The sequence below is a fragment of the Homarus americanus genome, unplaced genomic scaffold (assembly GCF_018991925.1).
Source record: "Homarus americanus isolate GMGI-L3 unplaced genomic scaffold, GMGI_Hamer_2.0 scaffold31037, whole genome shotgun sequence".
In the NCBI taxonomy this organism is placed as follows: Eukaryota; Metazoa; Arthropoda; class Malacostraca; order Decapoda; family Nephropidae; genus Homarus; species Homarus americanus.
The window spans coordinates 2,493,524-2,507,679 of NW_024722227.1; the positions used below are offsets into that span (position 1 = coordinate 2,493,524).

The window sequence follows — 14,156 nt, forward strand, 5'->3', positions numbered from 1 at the left end:
AATTAAGGATAATTTCCACATAAAGTAGTTCTTTATATTTCTAACAAAATTAAACAGGTCTCTATGATTTTGATACATATTGTAAATCAGGGTGCCGCTCGGCCCTTTAATTATTCCATGAGTGTTTGCGTTATATTATTTTTCCTTATACCCTGTACCACAATATTCTACATGCTTTGTTCTTTATTTTGGCATATAGTACATTTCAATGAACACCATAATACAAGGAAAATGTGAATGGAAATCGAGATGTGACTAAACATTTTCCTACTTTTCAACTTAGTGAGTTCTGCTATAAAGCGTGTTTTGACAACGCGAATTGGCTCGCGATTTATGAATAGAGGAACAATATTTGTATAACGCGAACGCTTGTTTGCTGTAACACAATTTTTGGTTACTATTTCTCCAATTTTGTGGTATTAACTGTGAATATGGTAAAGAAGAATATCTCCAAGAAGCATTCTGGTGATCGCATTCCGGTGATGATCGTAAAAGAAAGGCTATAACACTTGAAGAGAAGCTCGATGTTATCAACCTCAAAATCACCCTTCTCCCCCATCAAGTTATATTCATATTTTTTCAAGGTAAAGTGTTACATTTACTGTAATATTTTCATTATTAGATATGAATGTAACATTTATTTAGACTGTGCTATCCTTTGTGTTAGGCTAACTACTAAATTTTTTTCGATTTCGAGTAGTAATCTGCACCTAACCCTATTTTCTCCATAAGCCGTTATTTCTATAACGCAAATTTCTATAACACGATGTTATACAAGAACACAACTATCGCGTTATAGCAGAACTGACTGTATACAAAAAAAATGGCGTAAATTTCAAATTTTTTTTTTTATGGTTTCATACAATTTTACGCTAGAAAAGACCCCATTACAATTAATCAAACAATTCCATGGCAATGAAATGAGCCCTAAAAAAATCGGCTATTTTTCCACAAAAACCTCCGAGGCCGAGCGTAAGTTTTCATGCACGTATGTGTCTCAAGGTCCGAGGTTGAGAGGGTTAACACAATTCTCACTTACAAACAAGTCGACTTACGATTAGGGTCCTAGAACGTATCTGTCATAAGTCAGGGAATGCCTGTACAGTATAGTATTCTGTCATAAGTCGGGGAATGCCTGTACAGTATAGTATTTTGTTATAAGTCGGGGAATGCCTGTACAGTATAGTATTCTGTCATAAGTCGGGGAATGCCTGTACAGTATAGTATTTTGTCTAGAGAACAAACTAACATGGTGCACCATATATACATATATACAGCTCCTCCCCGACTTATGACCACTCTCACTTATGACCTGCCTCAGTCGTACCAAAACTGTCGAATTAAGTATTTTCGAGTCCCAACGTCAGTACAGAGAAAATTTTCGTTTGTATTTCACTTTAAAATGGATGGCAAGCTTAAAAGTGAAAGTTTTGTGGTGCTGAGAAGAAAAAGAGACACCCATTTTTTTTCTATGTATTATTCAAGCATTTTCGACTTACGACCTGGATTTGGGTCCCAAACCCCGTCGTAAGTAGGGGAGCAGCTGTATATATATATATACAGTATTGCATTCAATACTTGCATTTACCTTCTTCACTGGTTATGGCTTCTACCTCTGGGCCAACATACTGAAAGGCCTTGGCTGTAGGAACTCTCTTTACTAGTCCCAGGGATGTTAAGACATTGGCAATATCATATAGCCGTCTCCCCCTTGTCCTCAATCGCTCCCCATCTTCACCAACTTCTCCCACCAGCATCCGCACTGCATTGTCCAGGGAAATGATATGAGGCTGTAATAAGAATACTGTATTAAAAAAAATTTTGTAAGAAAATAAGATAGGCAAATAGGAGTTTTTCATGATCTATTAGTTCTTTATTAATATACATTCAATATGGTAATGCCATTACTCTGGGGAAAGGGGGATGGGGGGTAGCCACAAAATTTTAATGAAAATGCCAACACATAAGAAATAGCAGATAATTTTAAATGATACTGTAGTTTGGCTAGTGTAGATGACTTTTGGTTTCATTGGTAGTGAGAAGTCTGGCACTTCATCCTTGTTGATGTACAGCCTCGTTCAAGGTTCTTCGAACACTGCTGGAGACAGCTGGCAACTCGAGGCCGTTTGTTTACTATAGTACATAATAAAAATTATGAATGAATGTAAAAGTGAAAAGTGATTGGTTACTTAGTTCCCCGTTGCTTAAATAATGGTTGGGCTTTGTTGTTTTGTATTATATTATACTACATACTATAGTAAACAAATGGCCTTGAGTTGCCAGCTGTCTCCAGCAGTGTTTGAAGAATCTTGAATGAGACTGTACATTCACATTCTGATGATCAGAGGATCCCCATGAAGAAAGTCAAGGCTAACCACAAACAGTGTTCCAATGAAACCCTAGGTTGAAAATGCCTTTAACCCTAGTTCCAAGATCACATCTCTGAGGCCACCAAGGGCAGGCGAGACAGTGCATGGTGAATATTTTTTGGGGGTTCTATCAATTTCCCCACAAAACTTGTTTTTAATGGCATAAACCAAATATCTTTGGCTTCATAACTGATTACTCTCCAACATAAGCAAAAATATATGTAATAATACAAGTACTATATTTAGCTATTTTTCGTCACATCTAATAAACATGAGGATAAAATACACACCAATACGTTCACAACCTCCTGGACAAAATTGTCTGAGTCAACTGTTTAAGTACTATAAGGTTTCTCATAAGACCAACAGTTTTTGAGAAAATAGCAAAAAACTGATTCTTAAATGGTAATTTATTATTTTTTATTATTTTTGTGCCTGTTTTATATCGATATAAATTATATTGTACAGTATCTTATAGCCAACACTATAACTAAGAGAATGGTACTGATAAAATTCTTGTAAGTCTAGAAAATCAACCTTTTTCAGGTTGTGTAGCCTGATACGGTAACGGCTTTTGAAAACTAAACACTCCCTGTAAATATGAACAAAATATTACATTACACAACCATCACTTCACTTTTCTAACACTAAAAATAAATTATTTCAGGTAGTAGGGTAAGCACTGTAATCCAGGAGTTGAGGCAGCCCGCAAGGAGTTATGGAAATTTAAATGGACATGGCTCACACTCACGGTCTGACAGCCAAGATAATACTGCGCATTTATCGTTCCAGTCTTCCCTTTCTATGGGTCTTGAGAGTTGCCAATTAGTTTATTTGATAGAACTTACTTGCTACTATGACATCAAAATTTGATGCAATTATGTTGAAAACTTAAATTTTGGCAAATTTTTTAATGTTTGGCGACTCAATTTGCGTCACCGTGCAGTTGGTCTTATCATGAATATGATACGAATCACGTCATCATGCGCAAGAGGGCTAAGAACTTTCATGTGCTTGGGGTTTGTTGATGACAACAGCTGAACATACGAGTGTCTGGTGACTGAAAGAAGGAAGGTAGCCCAATGACATATTGTAAGTAAGGATATAAACAGCAGCATTCATGAAATGGAGGAGAGAGGGATCTGGATAATTTAAGCCCTGAAAATGAAAGTGGGTCTAATCGGCATGGATAGTATGGATTCAGCACACTGTATACTATACAAAGAGGCAACATGGACACCACAGCTTTCAATCACCTTCACTTCCCAAATGTAAAGTTAGATCCCCATTTACACTTGCATAGACTGGGAGTGTCCTGGGCTCAAATCAACACCACTTAGGCAATTTCCTACATATTAATGTACTGCAGCACTGTCATTTAATGTGGTAGCAAGGAGTCCAACTATGACTGGATACAGCTTCATATTTCTTGGAAATACTACAGTACAGTATAGTCTCGATTTACGCGGTCAACTGAACCCGTGGAGATCCGTGTAAACCAAGAAATGCATAAACGAAATAACAGAACATATGGGATTAATTGAAATAGACACTGGGCCGAACCCCAAACTACGCTTTTTCCGACACAATACATATGTTGTAGTAAAAATAACATCATAATTTTATGATGGTATGCACCCACAATTAATATTTAAGAGAAATAGTCGCCAGTTAATGTCCATTCAAATAATGAACTCAACTCCCCCCCCCTCCCCTCCGTCTGACCTTGTGCACACCCTGCCCGCGTAAATGATGGAATGAACCGCGTAAATAAAAATTGTCGGTCTGGCAAGGTGCCGGGTAAATGACCAAACGCGTAAACCAAATCCGCGTAAATCTAGACTGGTGTGTTTTTTCCCAGCTGAGAAGAGATGCCCCACCCCCTCCTCAAGAGTTACAGCTGATTGGTTGTTTCAAATCTGTCCGATTTCGTCCTCTTAGTAATGATGTATTTCTAAACGAGTTTATTCATAATCGTTAGGATGACCATTTCTGACGAGAAAGATATTTAGCTAAATTATATAGATACATACATTCATTATTTCAAACATGAGCACGTAGGAAGTTTATCAGAAATTTTATACAGCTCCTCCCCGACTTACGACCTACTCGACTTACATCCACCCGTACTTACGACCTGCCTCAGTCGTACCAAAATTTGGTCAAATTACGTATTTTTGAGTCCCAAAGTCAGTACAGAGACAAAATTTTCATCTGTAATTCACTTTAAAATGGCTGGCAAGCTTAAAAGTGAGTGTTTTGTGGTGCTGAGAAGAAAAAGTGACCCCCATTTTAGATTTTCTATGTATTATTTAAGCATTTCCGACTTACGACCTGGATATCAGTCCCTAACCCCGTCATAAGTCGGGGAGCAGCTGTACATGAATTAACTGTTAAACTCTGGTAGCAAATTCACGCTTTCGGAGTACGCATTTAATATACAGTATGCTTATTTTTACCCACAATAAGGCAAACTAAGACAAAGTATGTATCAATAATACTACATTACTGCTGATGCGAGAGTAGACGGCATATTGTAGCATTGGAGTGAAAGCAGAGAGCTCTCCGTGAAATCTGAAAGTCATATGCAGTCATATTTCCTACCTCTGCTGATAGCTGTTCGCTCGAGTGGCCAATTGTCACACTCATCCACCAACTTTCAGGGGCCATGCAATATTTCAATGTGACTCTGATCTTTTAAAATGTTAGTTTTTGCATATGTAGTACAGTATTATTGATACATAATTTGTCTTAGTATGCCTTATTGTGGGTAAAAATAAGTACAGCTCCTCCCCGACTTACATCCACCCGCACTTACGACCTGCCTCAGTCGTTCCAAAATTTGGTCAAATTACGTATTTTCGAGTCCCAAAGTCAGTACACAGACAAAATTTTCATCTGTAATTCACTTTAAAATGGCTGGCAAGCTTAAAGGTGAGTGTTTTGTGGTGCCGAGATGAAAAAGAGACCCCCATTTTAGATTTTCTATGTGTTATTTAAGCATTTCCGACTTACGACCTGGATGTCGGTTCCTAACCCTGTCGTAAGTCAGGGAGCAGCTGTATATAATAAATGCGTACTCCAAAAGCGTGAATTTGCTACTAGAGTTTAACAGTTAATTCGTGTATAAGATTTCTGATAAACTTCCTACATGCTCATGTTTGAAATAATGAATGTATGTATCTATATAAGTTAGCTAAATATCTTTCTTGTCAAAAACGGTCATCCCAACGATTGTGAATAAACTCGTTTAGAAATACATCATTACTTCAGGACGAAATCGGACAGATTTACAACAACCAATCAGCTGTAACTCTTGAGAAAGGGGCGGGGAATCTCTTTTCAGCTGGGAAAAAATGCACTGCAGTGGTCCCTCGGTTAACGAACGGCTAGATTAGCGAAATTTTGGTTAACGAATTAGCTCCCATAAGGATCTTCAATTCGGTTAACGAACAAAACTTTGATTAACGAAATCCTTACGACAAACACGTTTTGTTGTGAGCATCAGCTGATGGGCTAGTCCGCCAATACAGTAATCTGTTCTATGTTTACATTCGTTTCCAGTCGAGTAAATATCAAGAAGGTTGTGTTCTTGAATATTTTTTTGCATTTTTTTTATATTAAAATTATTGATCATTCTAAAACTTAGCCATCCAAGCTCTGTCTACATAAAGTTTTTGAACTAATATTTTTGGCTCGATATATGTAACTTTATTCATTTATTGAAACTCATTTACATGCACACACTGTCCTAAGGGCAATGCTGAACTGTACATGTAATCAAAATAATGTACAAAATGATTACTAAAACTTTTGTCTAGTGCAAACTATAGGATGTTTACATTCAAATTAATCACTATCTTATAAGAATTCCAGCAATGTAAATTATATTCTCCCCGGTCACTTCTATGACATTTTATAAGCAAAAAACAAAAACTCAATCTAAAGGACATAAATAAACACTTCACTAGACCTTCAGTGCCAACTGTCAAACATGTCACTGTCCCCCACCCTCCCAGCCAGGGTTTGGTGGTTATACAGTAAGATTTAAGTTTTTATCTTATATAATATCACAGACTAAAGTTAGAATAAAATTTGCTTTGCTGGAATCCTTGCAAGGCAGCAAATAATTTGAATATAAATGTCATATATTTTGCACAAGAGAAAAATTAATCACCTGTATCACATTACAGCAGTGATTTAAGAGTTCTAGTGTATATGTACGTATATATACAGTGGTCCTTCGGTTAACAAACACAATTCGTTCCAGAAGGTCATTCGTTAACCGAAAATTTTGTTAACCGAAACCATTGTTTCAATGGGATTTTGGGTAATTGGTTCCAGCTCACCAAAAATTACATACAAAGTAAAAAGAAATGTATTAAAGTACACTTACTTTGAGGTGTGCATGTAGAAGGCTCCTGGTTGATGATGATGATGGGAATTAGAAATGGGGGTGTAATCCAAGATTATTTTCTTTAAATCAGCACTGTACTGCACTATATATTGTCAATATGTAAAATAAATTTCAGAATGACCAATAATTGTACTGTAAAAACATAAAATTAGTTTATGTTCAAGAGAGCCACAAGCAAGATGTTACCTCCACTGACCAGAGATACAAACTGATGTCTTGCTGGGTGAGTCAAGTGGCTGATTGGCACACCAAAAACTAGTTACCTGTACTACAATTATGTTAAATAAGTGTTAAAATTACTAAAAATTTTAATTTAAAACTTGGAAAATTATTGAATAGTACAACCTTCTTGATATTTACTCAAATGGGAACGAATTTAAGCCCTAGAACCGATTACTGTATTGGCGGACTAATATTCCAGCTGGTGAGCAAGCGAAAACATGTTGACATGATTTCGTAAAAAAATTTTTAACCGTACAGTGGGGTATGCTATAACGAATGGATTCTACTACGAATATTCCTATAACGAACGGTTTTACCTATAAAATTGAGAATGCTATAACGAACGAAACTCCTACAACAAACATTATTATTATTATTATCTTTTTTTTTTTTTTTTACTAATTTATTGTTTTTTATTACAAGTATTAATGATATTCTTTATTTCAGGGGTTTAGATGCATATTTATGCACTTTTTTACAATTTTTACATTTTTATATTACATTTTTCAGTGTTAAGTGGTTGTATTTGTGGGCCTGGAACGGATTAATCCTATAACGAACGAATGCTATAACGAACAAGGTTCTAGAACCAATTAGGTTCCTTATAGCATACCCCACTATTTTTTTTCGTTATCTGAATTGAAGATTCTTATGGAAGGTAATTCGTTAACCGAAATTTCGTTAACCGAGAGATCACTGTACAGTATAGTGATTTAAGGGTGATTTAGGGGAATTTTAGGAGTGTTTCTGACTTTATGCGTTTTTGGCTTTATACTTTGTACTTTTCTGTGAGCTGGAACCAATTACCCAATATCCCATCGAAATAATGGATTTGGTTAACGAACGACTCTGTGGAACGAATTGTCTACATTAACCGAGGGACCACTATACAGTATAATGAATGCACATCAATACAGTAAGCACACATAAATAAGGATGCGCATACTTTCACAACAACAACAACAACTTACTTCTGGACTAACAAGCAGCAACATTAGAAACTTCTGACACAGGATTCCTAGTGATTTTTCTCTTCTGGTGTCAGTCTTCTCCCCATCACTGCTTAAACTGGATCCGATACGTTTTGGGAACTGAGAGAAAGCTATAAATAATAATACTACTCATAAATAACATATTCTGATACAAAAGACAATGAACTGATTAAAACATTAATCTACAACTGAACTTCATCCTCCTGAGTGTGTGTATATATATATATATATATATATATACATACAGTATATATATATCTTCATTCATTGTTAGTTTGTCATTCTTATTGTTGCAACACATGTAGTGTATTCTACTATATTTCCCCTTCACAATAAGGCCCCAAATGTCTATTTGGTTGGTTCTAGGACAACTGCCCCCTTGACAACTTGTATTTTTATATAAAACTGAACCCTGTATTATGGCTTAAGTTAGCAAAAATAACACAGGTTTTAAGTTAAATTTCATTAGTTGTGTAAAAATGGCAAGCCACACAACCCTTACAATTACATGTTGAAATTGAATTTAAAATAAGGTCTGAAGGACTAGGGGGGAGAATAAGAGTTTGAGGGAAGGAACTACACTAGCAGGTTGGGTGAACAAAGTTGCACAGCATAAGTAATGGAGTGGATGCTGTGTCCTTAGCTTCCATCCTGCCACCCTTGTTTTTCTATTCATATCTATTTCTCCAACCTTTTTACCTCTCCAATGCTCAAAAGTTAATACTTTCACCTTTATTACTAATCTTCTCTTTGATCTTTCTCCATCTCATTTTTACTCTATATCTCTAGCCCTATTTGTGACAATTACAGAAGTCAAGTGAATGACCTGGTGTGACCACAAACTTCAACTTCCCAATCATCAACCTGACACAGTGACTTCCCTTTTCTCACAACAATTAAACTATGACTCAACATGCTTCCATCAATAACCATGGAGTTTGTGAACAGTGAACACAGGAAAAGGAAGCTCATATTAGGAGGTTACATCTATGTGAAGCACAGATTGGCTCAAGGCGTAACACGAGTGCAATATGTGCTGGCAATATAACTGAAAAGTCAAGGTTAAGGTTTGTAGAGAAAAGATATTTGGATACGTACATGAGCACACTCATGCCGTTGACACAGTGCCAACAAGTGTTAAGAGTCAAATAAGAAATAAAGAGAAGGGCCACAGGCACCCAAGAGAATTCGTAACAAATCACCCTGCAAGTAGATGAGAATACTGTAAAGTGTCACAACACAACTACCAACAACCAGACATATTAGATGTGCTATACAATGCTGCAGACAACCTACTGATGCCCCTCAACCCATTCTACTTGACCATGCTCAAGTAGTGAGTCTGCTGTGACAATGGTCCAGGTGACTGCCGCATGCTGATATTTTCCACAGAAATCAATATGAAGTTACTGTACAGTTCTAGACAATTCAGCTGTCTGGTTTAGCCAATGGCACATTTAAGGTTTTACCATACTTATCCTACCAGCTATACACAATCTATTCCCTGACACCAAAGGGAGTTCTGCCATGTGTTTGTGAACTATTCCGAAACAAGCAGACCCACATCCAAAGATCTTCTCTGATAACTCTTCACCATCAACCCCATGCTAAACCCTCAGAAGATCCTCATTGATTAAAAACAAGCTGCCAGGAATATCAATGTAGATGTTTTCTTTAGCTTAAGAGTTAAAGAATGCAGCAGCAATGAAGAGTCAGCTACCAAGACAACAAATATTTTAAGTTCTGAGAACCACAATTTATTTGACTTTTGTGATGAATAGCTCATAACTTAGATACAAGAGGGTAAACAAATGTAATTGCCTTATGGTACATTGCATGTACTGTACTTAGGTTGTAAAAGTTTGCATGCTTACCATTTTTAATACAGTAATATCTCCGTTAGCCGGAACAATTGGTACAGAGCACTTCTGGGAATGAGAGATTTCTGGGAAACGAGACGACTCTCTTAAAGCTGGAAAAAATCCCCGGAAATTTCTGGGTATGGTAACAAAAAAATGATCTCAGAAGTTCCAGATTTTGTCCATTACATCATCTCTCAAACCTGGAAAAATATCCCCCATCCCCGGAAATTTCCGGGTATGGGAAAAATTTTCTCGGAATTTCTGAAAAAAGCGCCTGACTTTCATCTTTCAAACGTGGAATAAACTCCCCCATCTCCGGAAGTTTCCAGGTATCAGAAAAATTTTCTTGGAGTTTTCCAGAAAATTTGCCCCTTGGAAAATCGTTCACAAAGCCGGAATTTTCAGGAAAATCACAGCTTTGGGAACAATTTTCCAAGAAAATTTCAATTCCGGCTATCGGAGAGTTCCGGGCTTGAGGGATTCCGGCTAACAGAGATATTACTATTTTTTTTTCCAATACACAATATTTACTTTGAAGCCTATGCTATTTTCCCCTACAAAAACAGTTTTACTGTATATGATTCAATCTTCTATAAAAAAAAAATACAAGAAATATGTGTTATCTTCCTATTTAAATCATTTTATTTACCCGATATAAGAACACGATATTTGGCTGCAGGGGTCAATTTTACTGCAGGGGTAGTTGTCCATTGCCATCTGGTTAACCCTTGCTACTTCACACAACTTTAAAATCATTGTCTAAATGCTGGAGTGCCTGGAGCTGAGAACCTACATCCAGTCTGAAGCCCAAAGCCTTGAGGCGCCCAAGGGTCTCTTCTAAATGCCGCTTGCCCCTCCATTGGTACATGTTCTTCTGCACTCGAGCAGCCATGTTAAGGCTCTCCAGCACATTAATAATATCATACACTCGCCGCCGCTCAGTGCCCAACATAGATGCTACTTCATCAATGACTAGACGTCGAGGAGTCTCCAAAATAGAGACTTCCATTGGAAACTGCTCTAAGAACCTTGACAGTGGAGAAAAAGAATTATCATAATTTTTTACCTAATATATGTCAAATAACTAACAGATCATAATACATAATTTATACATAATATATACAAGTAATATGACTGACAGGTTATGATACAAAATCTTTTATCAATACTGTACTGTACTAGTGATCTATAAATATATTACTCAACATACTTTTCACTTAAAAGACCCAAAGATTTATCCTTCCGAGAGCCCTCTGATGAACGATTAGTACTGGTTTCATCCACTGACGGGAGTTGGCCCATGCCCTCTATAACAAGGTTACCTGGGGAGCTTGGTCTCGGGTAATCACTACTTGTGGGGTGTTTGCGAAGGGTACTAGTGGACCTGTTTAAACGACTCTGACTTTGTCCCAAACAATCACTGTTGTACCTCCGAAGGCTTGACAAGTTTTTAGTGGCACTACTGGATGTGACACAAGTTTGTACAAATGAGGGGCTTTGAGTCATTTTATCACTGACACTTTGGTTCTGGAACAATACTTTTTTACTTGTCAAAGATTCTTCCATTGATGCAATATGAGTTAACAACTTTAAATTACTCATAGGAGTTGGTGGACTCCTCCCTGATCCACCATTTGTTAGATAAGGAGAAACTCCATCCCCATTAGGGGTCTGTGCTTCTGTCCCTGGTGAAGGATAAGAGTAGGACTTCCCATTACTGCCTCTTCCAATAACACCTTTTGATCTGAAAGTAAAGTTAAATTATTATTTCCAAATTGTATGAATTTTCTTGACAACATACGTACTTATCTCACATTCAAAGGCTTAATCATTTTTCACATGTTTTGGAGAACCATAGCTCCAAAATTAGTGTTATGAGCACCAATGAACATGAGTATATACAGTAGGTATACTGTACAAACATTTTCTGCTCATACTGAAGTTTGATGTTAAAACAGGTTATCTATTAGACTGAAAAATTCAATACTGTACAATACTATATGTAAGCATGTAACATGAATTTTTCTTCCATATTCCAAAACTCATTCCATACTTTTTGGATCCCATTACTGTAAATTTCCATAACTCAAGGTATGCCTATATTATGTCAATCACTTTGTTGAATGATTTGCTTGGAAAGTATTTTAGTTTTCAGGACATATTACATGTATATACACTATAACCTGTCTAATTCAACAATTTGAAGCTCTTTTCTTGTTGAATTACCCAAAAGGTCCAAATTATCCAGTGTTATACTTTGGTCAGCGAATTCAGACATCTTTGTTGGGATAGTGATTGTTTTTTCAGCAACTCTAAGTGGGTAAATCAGACAGTATAAAAAAGATAACCCAATTCTGATATTTGTTAAGAATCAGAGATTTAATTTATTCACAGATTAACAAGACATAAGTTAAATGGGAAATTATACAAAAATAATTGTTTTGATTGCATAATTCCCAGACATCTGACCTAGTTCAGTAGAGGCACTGTGCAGCAGACATGCATCTCGGCAATTAGCACCCAGTTTGTATTTATTTCTCTACCTTATATCTGCATTTACTTAAGGAAAAATGTGATTAGATATACAGGGAATGGGAAAATTAAATTTTCCTACAGACAAGATGATTGGTACATGTCTCCCACCTGTAGAAGAACATTCAGACAAAGCATCCCTCTATGCAGTGGGTCTGAACCTTTTATGGTTGACATACCTCTTAGTTTTAGTGTGACTCAAGTAATTTTCATAATTTTAAAAAACTTTGCACTGTACTGTATACATTACAGTACTATCATAAAAATAATGGTACTTATTGAACATACACTGGACAGTTTTCACTCAAAATACTGTGGTTCCTCAAATCTATATCATGTACCCCCTGGCGAAGATTTGCATACTCCCAGGGGTCCATTGTTCAGAACTACTGCTCTAGGGCTATGCCTGAGGCCACAAAGCTTCAACAGAATGGATGCATGGGTAAATCCAACAACTTTAATGTTATTCAGACAATAGGGTCTTGGTGTGGAAAAATTACTGAGTAATTCAACATCATAAAAAATTTCTAAATTAGTGAGAGGCAAATCAGGGGGGTTCTAGTGTACAGTACATGAATATGAAGTGTTAACTTCAAGCTACTCAAACTTTAAATATAATGTACTATTTTGATTGGTGACCACCAAATAAAATGTATTGAGCTTATGATCTTTTGGCATGATTAGAATTTTAATAGAAAGATGCCAAACTATTTCAACAAAAATCATACGAATACAATAAGGAGTGTAAAACACATGAATGAAAAATCAAAAACAAAGTATCTCTAGAGATATCTTTAATTATTTCTTCAGATAATTGAACTTGTACAACTAACCCTGGAGTGGTGACTGCAGATGCCAAACCCCTCGACTTTGTTTTTGGAGTATTGAGGGTTGGAGCTGTGAAGAGCGTTTGAAGTGGTGAATTTTTTAACTTCTCCGGTGATATGTTAATAGTATTGGTCACTTCTCCAAACACAGATCTGGCTCCTTTTTTTGGTGTCAGAGGAGTAACTAACTCTGTGGACAGGAATAAATAATAATTCTGATCTTAACAAATTATTAATAAAACTCGATAAAAAGCTTATGATCCCTCCTTTAATCAAATTCAGTAAACAACTGACAATCCAGATAAACTGTTGGGAAAATTAGTCTTAAAGATTTAAATTCCAAGAATATCCCAAGGATGTTTTCTGGGACATGAAAATTCATTTGTAGCCATTTTAAGTATAGTACTAAACATCTAAGGTCATTTCATCGAAATTTATATTAACCAGTAACATACCCTAACTTAACAATAACCTATTAAAACAAAAAAAAATTAAGAACTAAGCAGTTTACACCCTCTGAGGCATAGCTAGTGATGTAGTGGCTAATCCAGTTCTACTGGTGGAGCATCATCTGCACTTTTAATATGAATTTTTGCAACATTTGTTCACTTTCACCAAGCTCTACCTACCACTTGCACTTTCCATTCCCAGTGAGACAATATTGGGAAGTTTGTGCATAAAGATCACACTGAAGGCATACAATAGCTAGAGTATATGACCAAAAACAGATATAAACAAAGAATTTAGGTGTGTAACTTTGGTGAAAATATGACAAACATGTTCCTCATAACTGAAAAACTATGCACCTGACACACAGATTCAAAGTGAATACCCAAAGAATGACCAAGCATAGCATGGAGATTATAGTGCACTTATATTAACTAGAAACATACACTTAGCACTCAAAAATGAAAATAAAATATTTCTTTCCCCAA

At 36.3% G+C, this 14,156-nt stretch overlaps 1 protein-coding gene across 2 annotated transcripts in view; it reads right to left on the bottom strand.

Moving 5' to 3' along the window:
• Positions 1-14,156, bottom strand: part of LOC121862283 — a 41,667-nt gene that overhangs the window by 24,117 nt on the left and 3,394 nt on the right. For both annotated transcript variants that reach the window (XM_042360412.1, XM_042360411.1), the window contains exons 3-7: positions 13,228-13,411; positions 11,073-11,606; positions 10,656-10,890; positions 7,980-8,099; positions 1,589-1,790 (exon numbers count right to left, since the gene is read on the bottom strand). In XM_042360412.1, the coding sequence (XP_042216346.1) occupies positions 1,589-1,790; positions 7,980-8,099; positions 10,656-10,890; positions 11,073-11,606; positions 13,228-13,411 (1,275 nt within the window). The remainder of the gene's footprint in view (positions 1-1,588; positions 1,791-7,979; positions 8,100-10,655; positions 10,891-11,072; positions 11,607-13,227; positions 13,412-14,156) is intronic.